Source organism: Rhinopithecus roxellana, chromosome 8, assembly GCF_007565055.1.
Source record: "Rhinopithecus roxellana isolate Shanxi Qingling chromosome 8, ASM756505v1, whole genome shotgun sequence".
Lineage (NCBI taxonomy): Eukaryota > Metazoa > Chordata > Mammalia > Primates > Cercopithecidae > Rhinopithecus > Rhinopithecus roxellana.
In genome coordinates, this window is record NC_044556.1 from 29868489 (window position 1) to 29885989 (window position 17501).

Sequence of the window (17501 nt, forward strand, 5' to 3'; positions counted from 1 at the left end):
GCAGTGAGCTGAGATCTCATCACTGCACTCTAGGTTAGGCGACAGAGCGAGACTCCGTCTCAAAAAAAAAAAAACACGCTTCTTGTTGATGTGGCTAACTACTGAGTAGAGAAAAAGTTACCACATAGCTGCTACTGGCCTGGACTCTGTGGGACCTGTCCTTTTCAATAAACCATGTAATAAAACTTAATGAAACTGGAAATTGAATAGATACAGTCTGTTCTGTGAGCAGACATTTTTAATATTCAATTAGACAGTATAATAATAATGACAAATATAGATAATTCATCCAGGTTTATTATTTACTTTTTTTAGTGAAGTAAAAAACATTTTGGAGCTAAATCATCATGATAGCCTAAATAGGAATCACTGATACCAAAAACAAAAGAAAAAAAAATCACACTTCTACAAAAGGCCACATCATGGTTTCATTATAGCTGAGATCATTTTGTGGTAACATATATTGACTAATTCTCTAGGCCTAAGTCATCTTATTGTGCTGTAAGACAGGGGTCACTAACTACAGCCCACGGGCCAAATACAACCACCAAGTGTTTTACTGGAACACACCACACTCATTCATTTATGTGAATCTATGGCCGCATTCGTAGTTAACTATGACAGAATTGAGTAGCTCTGACAGAGACCATATGGCCCACAAAGCCTAAACCATTTATTCTCTGGCCCCCTACAACAAAATGTTGCTGACCCTTGTTCTAAGAGAAGAAATGTGTTGTCTCAACAGAAACTTATTTATACATTTGAGAAGATCCAAACAAACCTTCTGATGAAGAAGATGAAAAAGAGGAGAGAGAGAAGGGGATAGGTAGGGAAGACAGGCATAGCAGTACTCATAGTGGTAGTAGCTGTTGTTTCTTAGGCCTGCTTTAGAACTCTGACAGCTTCATGCAGATACTGTAGGCATCTCCATCTGGGCAAAAATATTAACAAAATGAATCTTTTAAATTTTCACATTTGAATGTGAAATTTGTTGCCAAACCTTTAATAATAGAAACATGGGTCTTTCAAAAATTAACAACAAAGACCAATTTTTCTGAAACACTCACTGGAGAGCTTAATTTTGAATTGATGGGTAACATGACATGGCTTTATCCTCTAAATCCCAGGACAGGTGTGGGAGACACTCTGTCTGGCCTGACTAGCCACTCCCTAAAGGGGTGGTGAGGCAAGGGGCGCTGGTCCTCTGCAGGGAGCAGTGCTGGGTGGGGAGGGTCACGCTCCAGGTGCTGCTGAGGGTGTCAAAGACCAGTGAAACAGCAGAGGGAACAGGTGCATGACATAAGCCCCACTGTGACGCCTGTTGGCATGACAAAAAATAGACCGTGAATGGATTTCAGGTGGAAAATGGAAAAGGCGTAGATCCTTTCTCCTGGGTCTGACAGGTGGGAAAATTAAAACACACACACACACACACAGAAACCAAAAAAGCCACAATGAATCAAGAACATGGAGAGAGAGAGAAATGTGAGAATGCATGTGAGCCTTGAGCACCTCAGACCCTAAAACTGGAATCTGGGCTAACCTCTGTCTACATCTCCAAGGAGCAAGGAGGCCCCACATACCACCATATGAGTTGCATATTTTTCTACAGTTTTCAGTATATAAATGAATGAGATCAATGCTACTTAAATGACAGGCTGGATAAAATGATAACAGTCTATCCTGTTTGGTTCCAAAAATTTTATCCAAGCAAGCCAGACTACTAGAAAGAAACATCTGGAAGGGCTAGCATCAGGTTAGATGTCTATAAAAATGCCTTAGCAAAACTGCAATTACATAGTTGAAGGCTTACCTAAAAGAGAAATACTGACCTATGGCATCAACTTCAAGAATTTCAACAAATCTAATGCTGCTGGTAGAGAATATGCTTTTCAATGTCTCCTACCTAAGGATCCACACTATATAGCCTTCTTACCATACGGGAAAAAGTTTCTCCCGCAAAGGGCTGTTGCAATATTTTGTCAGAAAATAAGAATGCCACAACTCATCAAGTCTTTTTTTTCCCCTTGTCTTCGTTGTCAGAAAACTTACAGAGTAAAATTTCAAATTTACAACAAAAATATGATACTATGCTAGGACAGATCATGCATGTGAACAACAGGGACAAAATCCCTGCCCTCATGCAAGAAACAGACATTAAATAGGCAAATAGATCTAATGGCAATCCCATATTCCATGGACCCAGGCAGTTCAGCCTTGGGCCGCTAAAAGTACATCAAAATAAACAAAAAATAATTTCATTCTTTACTTAGCATTTCAAAGAACATAAAGGGGAGCTAAATTGAGATTCCAAACACCTGCATCTCAAAAGGCCTTTTCCCCTTCTCAAATCCCTCAGAGGCCATAGCTATCCCAGAGCCTCACTCACACCAAACAAACACAATACTTTCTTTCCATTCCCTGATCCATGAGGCTTTCTTTTCCCCTTTCCCACATCTCTAACCATGTGGTTCAACTTAACTTCTCTTCTAACAAACAAAACAGAATCCTTATTCTTTAGGAGAAAAGAGAAGTAAAACTGAGTCGACAAGTAACAGATTCTAACAGGAAGAGGGATTGTTGGATTAAGAGAAGGCAGTAAACAGGACGCTTGGATAATTTCTGTCTGGCAATATAAATACAATTGTGAGAGAATACAGAAAAGGTGGTATTACTCACTTAGCGTAGGGGTCAGGAGGGATCTCCCTCACAAAGTAACATTTACAGCCAAGACCTGCAGGATATAGAACCACGTATTCAAAGAACAGGGGGAAAGATGAGGTCTGGCAGCGAAAGCTTATGTGTGAATATCTGAGGCCTGGGCATTCTCTAAGAACAGAAACACACAATCTAACTAGAAAAAAAAAAAAAAAAAGAAACAAGCACAGGAAAAACTAATGGAAGATGGGGCTGGAAAGATGGATGGGATAAAACCAGTCAGGGCCTTCTTCCATCCTAGCGAAAACTCTGATGTTATAGCAAGTACAATAAATATCCAACAGAGCTTTCTAAGTGAGGTAGTCTTAGCATCGGATGACTCTGATGCTTGTGAAGAAGGACTAGTGGGGAAGAAGTAGGGAATGCAGAAGCTAAAGAGACATGCAGAAGATGTAACCCAGGGGTGGCAAGAGAGAGTTCAGGCAGGTGTTCAGAGGTGATGTGCAGAGATAAGTGAGAGATTGATTACAAGAGGCGAGACGGGGCTGTATCAAGCGCAATTTTTGTGACTCCATATGTTGATCCTTAAGTAAATGGAGGTTTAAAGGAGGAGATGATTTGAATAGAAATATCAAGAGTTCAGTTCTGAAACTTAATCCATTATATACTAACGAATATTATTATATTTAGAAATAATAATACTTAAATTCAATTGCAACAGCTCCCTCATTGTTATAAGCCCAGGGCTTCCAACAGTGTCTGGCATCAAGGCAAGTACACGATAAATATTTGCAGAATGAATAAAATTTCCTCTGGTAATTCTCTCTCTGGTATTCAAAGTATCTGAGCAATATCTTTAGATTAAAACAAATTATGTGTGATGAAATATAACTCTAGGTTTGAAATGTGAGAAACATGCTTTTTGTTTTTATCATATGAACTACAGAAACTAAACTTCAAGAAAATATTCTTGTCTAGTGGAGCCTGAGCTTGAAGATAATACTTGGAAACACTGTTCTATTTGACCTCTGATTATTTAAATTTTTCTTTTTAATTCTGCAGCATGTGTGCTTTTTATTGTGAGTGACTTCAAATTCCTTCTGGAAGTAGACAGGGAATAAATTAGAAAGAAACACTGTGCCTCAGATTAAATGTGATTTGTGGAGCTTAACGGCTACATTCTCGCTCCCTGCTCCATCCCAACAGGGAAGCTCCTCTCAGGGCTCATTCTGGGAAATGCAAAGCTCAGGCAGGGGCTGCCCCTCCGGATGACCAATAGGATAGTGCATCCTGGTCCCAGAGTCCCTCTGGAGCTCTAGAATCTCCATCCCCCAATTCTCATTCTCTTCTTTCCACTACCATTAGTCCCTGTGTTTAAAAGATAAACATCCTGGGCTAGTATTTCAGTAGACAATGCCTGACCTCTATGCTATTTTCTTTTAGGTAATTCATGTAGAACTGTGCCAGGCACTTATTACACAGTCAAGACATCTTAGATACTCGCAGTAGTGAGGGCATATGCATCTCAAAGGGTCTTTCTTCATTCAAGGGGGTAAATGAGAATTGTTAGAATTTCAAGAACTGGGCCAAGGTCGGTTAGAAGAAATTCTAGGCAAGAGCACCTTTCATTTCCCTTCAAAAAAGTACTCCAAAGGCTAATTCTGAATCTACCCGTTACTACCATATGTGATGCTTATGGTATGCCTCTTACTTTACCTATCCTTTTGCTAATTTTTCTTTTTTAAAAAAACCCTTTTTTTTTTGCCATTAAAAGTAATGGCAAAGCCCCAATTACTTTTGCACCAACTTAAATATAATCATACCTCTTTATTTTTTACTCAGGTTTAACTTACTCCTGGGACATTTAAGAAAACTGTCTGATCGCTAGACCCTATTCACGGTGAGAAAACAAAAACAAAAAATACAAAATACCCAGACTCCAGTTTTAGATGCCAAGATCTGAGTCCAGTTGCTTATTTTAGCATCGTTATGGATAAAGAAACTCCTGTGAACTGAGATCTTCAACTGTACTGTAAATGACACAACATCAAACTTGTACGCATTTGCTCAAAGGCTCCTGTGACTGCTGGTTTCCTGAGCTACAAAATGGGTATGACAAGGTTTATTAATTTAAATCTCACAGAAAAATTCATAAAAGCACAATGGTTATATTGGATTTGGAGAAAACATATCCATAGCTTCTTAACAAAATTTTGAACATTGCTATAGGCAGTTATATCCATATTTTCCAGCACTATTATGAAAACCAGCTTAACCCAATAAAACTATTTGCCATTCTGTTTCACAGATGACTAAATGGAATTGTGAGAGACAGTTAGTGACCAAAAAAAAAAAAAAAAAAAAAAAGAAAACTCTTTTGGAATAAATAAAAGTAAGTAAAGCATATTGATCAGCCTCTTAAAGATTTAAATACCTTATTTAGATTATGGCCCCCAGAACTACAGCCCTTGTACTCTATTTGGTATATTTTGTTCAGTAATTTTTCCAACAACCTCAAGAACATATCAGTCCTGCTACCACTTATCACAAAAATAAAAAAAATAAAGGGAAAAAAATCCTCCTGCCCTATCCAAGTGGGTCACTGCTACTTTTCTCTTTGTTCAGCCTTTCTTATGGAGGTTTGCCAGGTTCTAATGTGGTTCACTGCGTATTTTAAATGCTGGAAGTGGTTATGGTCAAAGAAGGTCAGAGAACATGACTGCTGAACAAGTATGGGGATGTGCTTGGGAGAGACAAAGGCTGAGATTTAGGTCACCTCTGGGGAGAATATTTGGGTTCACCAGATACTTATTGTTTATTAGTTTTCATGCTTTTCCATGGCCTTATTTAATGTTCTAAATTAAGAGCCTTAATTTAGAGGCTTAACGTAGTATTTTAAGTGCCTTAACAGTGATTTGCAATAATTTTAAATAAAAATGATCCAATCATCCTATAAACAGAATTGCCATCTTCTGTAAATAGAAATGGCAAGCATTTCAACACTCTTAAAAATATCAGCTCCCTTGATTTCCCTCCGCCCTCTCACCAATGCCTCCCTTTGCTTTACAGAATTCCTCAAAGCAATAGTCCAGAGTGCTCTAGGGGAACTCAAGGGACTCGTGTTGATGCTAAAGACACTGGGAAGAAGCCATCCTGTGGAGATACACAAGGTTTGCTGTTCTTCATGCATTGTCATTGATGCTGCAGGATTTATTTTCTTTTATTCTCCATGACTTATCAAAAAGGATTTAATAATGGATACAGATTTAATACATGGATAAAATAATGGATAAGCAGCAAAATTTGAACCATCGGCAAAATCAAACCTCAGGATTTACCTACGTTATTCTATTTTTATGAGCATCAGACAGGCAAAATCTGTCTTATAAAGCTGGAAGCAGACATCATCAGGGCTTTCCTACATGATGAACTTCAAAAAAGAAGGAAATAAAACAATGGAATATTCTGATGCCTGCTCAGATTTTATTTTACCATATATAATATAACCCTTATTTATAGAAGCCCTCAACTTCAACTCTGAGCAATTCTCCAAAAAGGTACTTCTACCCTCTCACTATCTGCATGGACATTCAACAGAACTCTAAAATAACAAAAACTACTTCTACTGGTGTGTTATTATATTGCTGAGGTGCTTGGAAAATAATCAAAGATTAAGAATCCCAGGTTCTGTGCACGTGCTGCAGCCTTCCTTATTGTGGTGGAACAATTTAAATCCATACATACTATATGTATAAACCTGTAAGGCGGTGGCTCCTGGTTGCCTACAACTACCCATTCCTCCCTTCTTCCATAGTAAAAGAACCTTAATTTTTAGCCAGGAAGAATCCTACCTAGAATAAAGGTTTTATTTGCCAGCCTCCCTTGGCAGGTGTGGCCACATGACTACACTTTGGTCAGTATTATGTAACAGAAGCTGGTGGTATTTCTACAAGGAATCCATAAAAGTGGGATTACTTTCTGCTACCTAGAACATAGATTTTATACCTAGAGCTCTAGCAGCTATCTTAGACTACAAGGTGACCATGCTTAAGGAGAGAAGCCAAATGCTGACAACAGTATTTATCTTGTCAAATTTCTCTCTGTCTTTTTTTTTTTTTTTTTTTTTCAAGACAGACTCTCAGTCTGTTACCCAGGCTGGAGTGCAGTGGCACAATCTCAGCTCACTGCAACCTCTGCCTCCCGGATTCAAACGATTCTCCTGCCTCAGCCTCGCAAGTAGCTGGGATGACAGGCACGCGCCACCACACCTGGCTAATTTTTGTACTTTTAGTAGAGATGGGGTTTCACCATGTGGGTGAGGCTGACCTCGAACTCCTGACCTCAGGGGAATCGCTCACTTCAGCCTCCCAAAGTGCTGGGATTACAGGCATGAACCACCACGCCTGGCCATCAAGTCTCTGATATCTAGAAATTAACTGTTTGTTTTATGGCAACTGAACAAAATAGTGACTGATATGTCTATCATACAGTCCAAGGAACCTCTCTGCTCTGGGACATGAAATTCAACTTTTCTCCTCTGTAGACATTCCTTCACTCACCTGAAGATTATAAAGGCAAACAAAACCCATCACAAAAATGATAGCCTAGCATATAAGAGTAAAGGCTCGAGATCAGCTCTGTCTTTGCATATTACCACTAACCCCAGCATCCTACCACTCCAATTCAAATTGTTCAACTCCAAGTGACTTCCTAAAAAGAAAAATTAGTATACTGAAAGATGTTATGTAGTTTTATAAGTACTCATAAGTATGCTAGAATCCCAAATGCAATTATTATTAATAATAATAGCAATAACAATAGATATCACCTATTGTTCAGTATCACATGGCTGCTATTGTACTATTTGGCTAGCACTCTGCTGATACATATTACCTAGAATTTGAAGTAAATATCATCCCTAGTTTACAGATGAGGAAACTGAGGCTGTGAGAGGTTAAATAACTTAGCTTTCATTATGCAGCCAGTTTATGGCAGGGATAATAGATAAACGCAGAACTGACTATAAGCTTAAATATTTTGGCTATAGAATCCTGTATCTCAAAATGTTAGATAAAATAACCTTGAGAATCTTTATTTTCCTAATTTCAGAACCACAATAAAACATCCTATTCCTACCTCTACTTTACATTAACATGAGCATTTCTTAAAACAAAGAAAAAAACTGATAGAATTTGTCAACAAATGGTAAATAATCTTAGAACCCAAATGAAACAAATTCCAAATGTAGTTTTCCTTAATTTCACATTTTGCTAACAGTTTTATTTCAGGGCATCCTATATATTTCCACGAAAAGGGTCATTGTGCACCTTTCAATCCTTAAACATCAAAACTAAAAAGAAACACCTATAATGACATGTTCTTGGTTATTACATCTCTGTATGCCATTCCTTTTGAAACAGAGTTGATTTATTTTCCACCTCTTTGTTGAGCTTCCTCCTTAATACAACTAAAAACCACTTAAAGAAATCAAGCCTGTAAAGCATTCCTTAAATACATGAAGCATTTTAGCCAAGATTCAAATGATAAGTGAGTGAAAACAGAGAATAATTCAATCTTTCTATTAAAAATAAGATATACATTTACATATCTGTTTGTGTAAGTACACATGCAGGTATTTCTATTTAAAGGTATATAATTTAAAAAATATAGTTATTACATAAAAAGTTTATCATTAGAATAATTAATATTTTCTTGGGCTGCTGACAGCTAAAGAACTAAAACAGGCCTATAAGAAAGTCAAACAGAAGATTAGAGCTCCCTCTTTCTTCTTTTTGAAGGAATTCAACAAAACTCCTCTCCTAGGAGACCAAAGTTATCAAGCAGCCAGCAGCCTAGTAGCACTCCTGAACACAGCAAAACATTTCCCTTGTCTCTGTACACATTACACATGCTACAAGCATTAGAGTACACTTATTGGTTGTTCATTATTCATAAGTGATTTAAGTAGTAAAAATAAAAGCACTTTTAAAAATAGAAATACTCACAAAGCCATTTCAAACTGTTCTAGCCATTTCTTCTTTAAATCTTTTGTTTTGCAATAAAATTCTAACCCATTTTGTCCTTGGGTATGGATGAGGTAGAAGCCATAAGACCACTGTTAAAATTAATATTGTTTAGATTAATATGTCATTAACAACATTATGTTTCTAAATTCACAAGAATACCACCATAACTATCCAAAAACCCCTCACAATATTATCAATGTACAAACTGAACAATCAAGCTTACTGTAGTCAACTTCATATCTATAACAATTTCTATGCCAAATGCATTTTACTATCTGGATCATTAGGGCATTAGAAATGATCAGATCTGGCATTATCCAGTTATTTCTCACAAAGGTATGTACCTAATCAATCTCTAGAAACAAAAACATCTGGATTGATAAGCCACATCTCACATTAATGTATTATCATACCTTTCCTTAATATTCAAGATTATAAGTAAATTACACTTATTAGTTTCCAAAAAGTCACCTTTTTATTTTCTTTATCGGTTGTAGGATTATTGGCTATCTTGTACTGCTGAAGATCTATTATTTCCTTCATTTCATAGTTATCACCTTTTCTCTTACATACGATCACTGCCAAATCAAATAAGAAGATATGCCTGTGAAAGAGAGATTGATTAATTGATTGATTTTAAATGGTTTAGAAGCATGTGTATTAATTTTTTTTGGTAAGATAAAATTAAAGCAACCAAATGTTTTTTTCTTTGCATTAAAGACAACAAAGTAGTATCACACATTGAAAACAATGGGGGATTTGTGGTTATAAGAACTGTGTGTATCTTGGAACTTCCCTTTACCTTGTAAATGGCCTCAGTGTGCCTTTGTGCCTTGGTTCCCTCATTTTAAAAATGGGCAAAAATCATAATAAGAGTAAAACGCACACTGCAGAGTTGTTGAAAGGGCCAAATGAGATAAGCCATAAAGTTTGCTCATGAGCAATTACCTTCTTTTTTAATTTAAAAGCTAAAAATGTATAGAATATTAATGACATCAGCAGCAGCTTCTACTGAAGTTACCAGGAATCAGCCAGAATGCCTTGAGAAGTGTTGTTCATCCCTTTTACAAACATGACTCAATTTAAATCCCCAAGACCACATGCTGGGTAGGTACTGTTTACCATCTTCATTTTACTGAGGAGGAAACTGAGGCTTAGAGAAGTTAGATAATTTGCTCAAGGTCACATGGCTAGTGAGGCATGTAACGGGATTCACAAACAGGTCTAATTTTGGAAACTGTGCTTTTACCCTCTATGTTGTTCCTCATGATTTAACTGACCATCTAAAAACACAAATTGAATGATATATGAGCCAAGTGTAAACTGCAGAAGTTATGGTGAAATTCCCATGTTAATACTTTTTTCTTATTAAGAACAACATAACTTGGGGGAGACAATAAACCTTAAAACCACATCAGCCAGTACCAATACTTGTGTATTTTTATAAACTCTCAGAGATTAACACACCTTTTTTTTATACACAATGATAATGACACATTCACAGGGCTGTAACACTTGCATCACTTTTAACGTCTATTAAACCAGAGAGTATTTTAAAGGACCTGTGGAGCCAGGGGTTACTGAGGTGGAAGCAAGAGCTGATGCTGCCCCCTGCTGGCTTTTGCTTCTCCAAAGATTCCAGAAAATGATCACTGTCAACCACAAAAACCTGTCTGACGATCACATGTATACATAATTAAGGACTCTGGGCCAAGCTTACTAATCTTCGAGAACTGCATCTGCAAATTTCCCTCAAGAAAATATTACTACATGATTCTCACTTGGTCTTCTTTCTTAGGGCATTTTTCTATTATTTTCAGTTATTTAAAAATATATTCCAAAAATTCAATGATGTTTTTACGGTAGTTACCTGTTCTTACTTTATCGCTCTTCTCATTTTAATGTATCCCAGCTGATCATCTATACTTGTTACTTCCTTCTTAATAACTTAAGACAAATTAATAGATACCAGAACCCAGGTGGGAATGCCTAAGATAAACTCAATTTTAAAAATTTAGAAATCATGGGTTGGTCTGTCTCCTTGTACTTCTTCCTTTTTTCCCCTACTTCACACTGGAAGAACTGTCTGTAAGGTCTTCTCAGTTTTCTGACACTAATTATTTATTTTCAAAATAGAATTCTTCGTTTCTTACCTTTCTTGTTTTGTATGCTTGTCTAGAGTGGTTATTCGAATTTCACCATCTCCCTGAGGCCGTCCAAAAAGTAAAACTGGTTGGTTCTAAAATATAAAATGTACACGTCAGAGTTTTTCATAATCACATTAAAATAAAAACAAACGCTAGTAGAGATACTTACTCAAGACAACTACCTTATTACATTAAAATTTTATCATTTTTTACACTTTTAAAGCATATTTACTCTAAAAAGCTCAGATCTACATGATAAATAAGTCTGTCCTCTGTAATGCCAGGGGGTATGTCAAGGACATCAGTTGATTTTAATTATTATATATTCTTTTTTTTTTTTTTTTTTTTTTTTTTTTTTTTTTTTTTTTTTTTGAGACGGAGTTTCGCTCTGTCGCCCAGGCTGGAGTGCAGTGGCCGGATCTCAGCTCACTGCAAGCTCCGCCTCCCGGGTTTACGCCATTCTCTTGCCTCAGCCTCCCGAGTAGCTGGGACTACAGGCGCCCGCCACCTCGCCCGGCTAGTTTTCTGTATTTTTTAGTAGAGACGGGGTTTCACCGTGTTAGCCAGGATGGTCTCGATCTCCTGACCCCGTGATCCGCCCGTCTCGGCCTCCCAAAGTGCTGGGATTACAGGCTTGAGCCACCGCGCCCGGCCTAATTATTATATATTCTTAAAGGGGAAATTAGCTATGAAAAGAAAGACTCAACTGGAAGGGTCCAAATTACAAGACAGTTGGGCAACTAATATTTTTTGAGCATCTACTGTGTGCCAACCACCGTAACAGGTGTATGGCAAAATGATACAGACACTGCCCTCGTGAAGCACATTGCCCAGTGGAGAGACATATATTCACAGAAGCAAGAAATTACAAATGCACAACTGCCATGAAGGAGTACAGAAAGGGGTTGGGTGGTGGGGGTGGGTGCTAATTTGGTCTATAAAGTCCAGACTGGCTTTCTTGAGCTAGGACCTCAAGGATGAAAAGCTCTGACTTAATGATTTAAAATAATGAGCTATTTTTCCCAGAGGCTGATAACTAAATTATTTTTAAGTGTTTATGAGCACTTCCTGTATATGCTAGGGGAAAAAAGAACTGACTGAAAATCACTAACATCCAGAAATTCCATTTTAATAAAGGGCAGAGATGTGTGATTAACACTATAAATATAAAAATAAATGTTTCTTATCAAAATCCCAGTGATGTTTTCTGCACAAATAGAAAACTCCATTCTAAAATTCTTATGGAATCTCAAGGGATTCTGAATAGTCAAAACAACCTTGAAAAGGAACAAAACTGGAGGTCTCATACTTACTGACTTCTTTCCAAAACTTATTGCAAAGCCACAATAATCAAAATCATGTGGTACTGGCATACAAAGAGATATATAGACCAACAGAATAGTAGAGAACCCAGAAATAAGCCCTCACATATATGGTCAAATGATTTTCAGCAAGGTTAAGACCATTAAATGGGGAAAGAATAGACTTTTCAATAAATGGTGCTGTTAAACTGGATATCTACATGTAAAAGAATAAAAGTAGACCCTTCATTACCTACACCATAAATAAAAAATAACTAAAAATGTTTCAAATACCCAAACATAACAGTTAAAACTATAAAACTTTTAGAAGAAAACGGGGAAAAACCTTAGGACAATGGATTCAGCAATGATTTCTTTGAGATTGATAAATGAGACTTTGTCAAAATTAAAAACTTTTGTGCATCATAGACAATATCAACAGAGTGAAAAGCCAAAAGACACAAGAAAATATTTGCAAACCATGTGTCTTATAAGGGATTGATATCCAGGATACAAAAAAAGAGCTTCTACAACACAATGACAAAAAACAACTTGATTCAAAAATGGGCAAAGCACTTGAATAGGCATTTTTCCAAAGAGGATATACAAATGGCCAAGAAACACACAAAGACAATATTCAACATCATTAATCATTAAGAAAATGCAAATCAAACCCACGATGAGATATTACTTTAAAACCATTAAGATGGCTGTTATCCAAACAAACCGAATAGTAAGTGTTGGTGAGGATGTGGAAAAACTGAAACCTTTGTGCATTGGTAGTAGGAATGTTAAGTGGTGCAGCTGCTGTGGAAAATGGTATAGCGATTCTTCAAGAAATTAACATAATGACCATACAACCCAGAAATTCTATTTCTGAGTATATAACTAAAAGTAAAAGCAGGCACTTGAATAGATATTGGTACATCTGTGACAATAATAATATAATAGTATTATTCACAATAGCTGAAAGAAGGAAGCAACCCAAATGTTCATCAATGAAAAAAGTGAGGTATTTATATAAAATTAGATATTATTCAGCCTTAAACAAATGGAAATCAAAAAAATAAAATTTTGACACATGGCTACAAGGATGAACTTTGAAGACATTATGCTAAGTAAAATAAGCCAGTCATGAAATGGCAAATATTGTATTATTTCACTTGTATAAGGTGCCCATAGTAGTTAAGCTTATAGAGACAGAAAGTAGATTGGTAGTTTCCAGGGGCCAGGGAAAGAGAAGAACGGGAAGTTCATGTTTAATAAGTACAGAGTTTCAGTTTTGCAAGATGAAGTTTCAGAGATGTTCACACAATATCATGAATGCACTTAATGCTACAGAACTATAAATTTTTAAAATAATTAGAATGGCAAATTAATGCTATATATATATTTATAGCATTAATGTGTATGTGTATGCATATATATACATACACAGGCGCACACACACACATATATACATACACTTTATTTTTTTGAGATGGAGTGGGAGTCTCGCTCTGTTGCCCAGGCTGGAGTGCAGTGGTACGATCTCAGTTCACTACAACCTCTGCCTCCCGGGTTCAAGCAATTCTCCTGTCTCAGCCGCCCCAGTAGCTGGGACTATAGGCACACGCCACCATGTCTGGCTAATTTTTGTAGTTTTAGTAGACACGGGGTTTCACCATGTTCGTCAGGCTGGTTTTAAACTTCTGACCTCAGGTGATCCACCCGCCTCGGCCTCCCAAAGTGCTGGGATTACATGTGTGAGCCACCACACCCAGCCAATGCTATATATATTTTACCACAATTTTTAAAGGCTACACAGCTGTCCAAGAAATACGCTATGGAATTCTAAAGAGGAAAAATAATAGATTCGGAAAAGGGATTTATTTTAGATGCACCTTGAATAAATTTGATAGGGAATAATAGGAAAAAACATACTAGGCTCTGAGATTACAATTGAAGGCAGAACTGTAGAAACGTATGTCAAATTGGAGATCTTATCATACAGCAAAATACCCACAATGTAAAGCGTAGGGACAGTTATTAGCTGGAGGAGTTCAGGAAAATAGCTTAAGTCCAGATCACTGAGGACCCTAAATATCAAGACAAGGAATACTGACTGAATCTTGAAGACCATAACAAAAAAAATCTTGACAAATTTGAGAAAGCAAATTGAGAAATCCACATTTTGGAACTGCAACTATGTGAAGAGATGATGAGAGGCTATTGTGACTGGAAAACTGGCAGATGATGGTGTCCTGAAATGGGTATGTGGCTGCATGTGTGAAAAGAAAGAGGTTTACAATGTTTCAGAGAAAACAGCGATGAAATTGCTCTACCAAAAATGTATCCTAAATTCACTCATCTATTTGCACTGCCCACAGATTAATCCAAGGCTGTATCCTCTCTTGAAACCCCTTCAACAGCTTGCTGGCTGGGCTGCCTGCTTACAGGGTCTTCTTGAAATGTCAATCAGTCTGTTGTAATACTCCCTGATAGAAACCTTTTAATAGCTTCCCACTGCAGTCACTGTAAAATCCCAATTCAGCATCTTGGCCTACAAGGCTGTGTTACGCAATTGCCCTGCCCATCCCTCATGGCTCAGAGCCTACCATCCTTCCCTTCACTCTCCATTTCCCGCCACTCTTACCTTTCAGCTTCTTGAATACACCTGTTTTTTCCCCAACTCTGAGCATTTCACCTGCTACGATTTCTGCCTGGGTCACTTCCCCCTAGATCTTCGTGTGGCTGGCTGCTTCTTATCTTCTAGGTCTCAGTTCAAATGACTTAAAAGGACTTTTTCCAACCAACTTATCTAAACTAGGACTCCCCTTATAATCTTCAGTTATAGCAGCCAGTTCACAGCACTAATCTCAATATGGCATTTTTAACTCTTTTTTTTTTTTTATTTTAAACTGTCTCCTCAATCTTGTCTTGTTCACAGTTACAGTCCCAGACCCAAGCAAAGTGTCTGGGTCATAATAGTCACACAGCAAATATATATAAAATGAATAAATGAATAGGAATCAGCCGTGAGTATGTATGGGGACGAGGGAAAGAAAAGAAAAAAAAAAGTGGACTCCTATGTTTAGATTCAGACTGCTGGGAGAAGAGGCAGAATGTGACTAAGGTAAAAGGGGCAAGCCATCACACAGTCCTTAGACACGAACAGGTCGCAGGTGCCCTCAGACACCCACATGAACACTGCCAAACAAAGGGATTGGCAACAACATCCAACAGTAGAAACTTAAAGGTAAAAACTATGTTTTCTTCAACAACAAATCCTAGAATGTCGTTGATGTGGGGGTGAGGGGAAGCGAGATGGAAAGATAATTACATACCAAATTCTCTATAGATAGCTGAAACTGTTTAATTTCACGAAGGGTCTCATTATCTCTTTTCACTTCATTCACATATTGTGCCAAGTCCTAGACAATAAAGAAAGGGGTAGAAAAAGAAGGCACACTAAGATTAGAGATGCAAACTGCTTTGAAAGAAAACACATCATTAATTCCATTAGTGGTAAAAGTAACCACTGTAACTTTTCAAAGACAATAAAATGAACGCCCAGTCAATCAAAGCTGCATCACAGAGGCAATTTTAAAATGTCTGAAGTACAGCTGGGAAGACTGAAGAGCTGTCATTTGCTACACCACTGAGAAGAGTCAGGATGTTGTTGCCTTAAAAGACAAAACAAAATATACCACAATAGAGCAACAAAAAGGAAACTAGGTCGGAAGAATAGAAATTCCAAGCACGTTAATTACTGACCTTGAGAGCATGATATTTTTACACAGGTTAGAAGAAGGGCAATCATGAACAATTAGCAGGGAGAAAAGTAACCAAAAGTTAGATAATGAATCTAGCAAGACTGTTTTATTTTTGCAACCAGCTAAAATCTTCTTAGTTCCTGAAAGCATTCAGTCAAGGAAACCAGTTCAATTTTAAAGAGTTAACCCGTATATGGATTCAGGAGAAGTAAAGGAGAGGTGAGGAACTAAATAGCACAATATGCTGGAACTAAATTTAATTCATGAATTAAAGTGAACAAAAAATGCTGGCCGTGTCTCTCCATGTGCCTTCACCTATTTTAAAATGTCTTTTCTCATATTTGAGGAAACATTAGCTAATCTTTCCATACTGTAACTAGCTATTTTTGTTACATGCGCTCCAGATTTTCCTGTTTTCTGAGCTCTTTTTCTTTTTTCTCTACCCTCTTAAATTCATCTGCAACAGTAGGGACAGAACTCTGCAAAAAGCAGTTCCTAACTTTGTTCTAAATAGAAGTCTGATTTTTCATAGGATAGATTCATAAACAACTTTAAAAACTGGAACTTGGTTTGACTTTTTAATAATAATAAGTAATTGTGTGGTGTTTCCTGTTAGTGATAGACAATCAGCTAAACAGCAAAGCTAACAAGAATTGGTACAAGGACACAGCTAAGTAATTATGCACCGCTCTGAGCAGGGTCACCTTGCCATTTTGTTTTTTTTTTTTGTTTTGTTTTGTTTTGTTTTGAGACGGAGTCTCGCTCTGTCACCTGGGCTGAAGTGCAGTGGCCGGATCTCGGCTCACTGCAAGCTCCGCCTCCCGAGTTTACGCCATTCTCCTGCCTCAGCCTCCCGAGTAGCTGGGACTACAGGCGTCCACCACCTCGCCCGACTAGTTTTCTTTTGTATTTTTTTAGTAGAGACGGGGTTTCACCATGTTAGCCTGGATGGTCTCGATCTCCTGACCTCTTGATCAGCCCGTTTCGGCCTCCCAAAGTGCTGGGATTACAGGCTTGAGCCACCGCGCCCGGCCGCCATTTTGTTTTTAAGAACAAATATTTCCCTACGCTTTAAGTTATTGGCAAATATCTCATTTCGAAGTCATTTTTATTCAACATAATGTGGAAACTGAGGTTTTATATATTCCCCAGTATGTTCAAAATGTCTGTCTTTATCTATTCATAGTTCTTAATTTTCATATTTACCTGAAAACTAAACAAACTGAAATTCACTTGTATTAAGTCATAGCATCCAAAAGGATAAACCTAGCAGATATCTTCATATGAAGAAAATAGTCACATGGGGTTCTGAAGCCACCAGCTGGCCTACGACTTACACAAGCCAACGTTTTCTATTAGTCACCATGAAAAGAATGGGAAAAATACCATGATATTAAATAATTCCTCATGGTTATGAAAGTTATTATACTTGTATCTAAATGATTTTAATATACTTCTTGTTTTATGTGTTGTCTAACAATTAAATCCATGCAAGGATACCTATTCCAGTTAAAAAAAAAAAAAAAAAATCCAGCTGTCCCCACTAAAAACAAATGTGTATTATACATTAGGATGTCATAATATTATTTATATATATTATTTTATACATATATA

At 37.2% G+C, this 17501-nt stretch overlaps 1 protein-coding gene across 5 annotated transcripts in view; it reads right to left on the reverse strand.

Moving 5' to 3' along the window:
* VAV3 (vav guanine nucleotide exchange factor 3) overlaps positions 1 to 17501 on the reverse strand; it is a 448149-nt gene that overhangs the window by 200647 nt on the left and 230001 nt on the right. For all 5 annotated transcript variants that reach the window (XM_030935746.1, XM_030935747.1, XM_030935748.1 and 2 more), the window contains 4 exons: positions 15459 to 15545; positions 10838 to 10923; positions 9156 to 9288; positions 8664 to 8773 (listed from right to left, as the gene is read on the reverse strand). In XM_030935746.1, coding sequence (XP_030791606.1) covers positions 8664 to 8773; positions 9156 to 9288; positions 10838 to 10923; positions 15459 to 15545 — 416 coding nt within the window. The remainder of the gene's footprint in view (positions 1 to 8663; positions 8774 to 9155; positions 9289 to 10837; positions 10924 to 15458; positions 15546 to 17501) is intronic.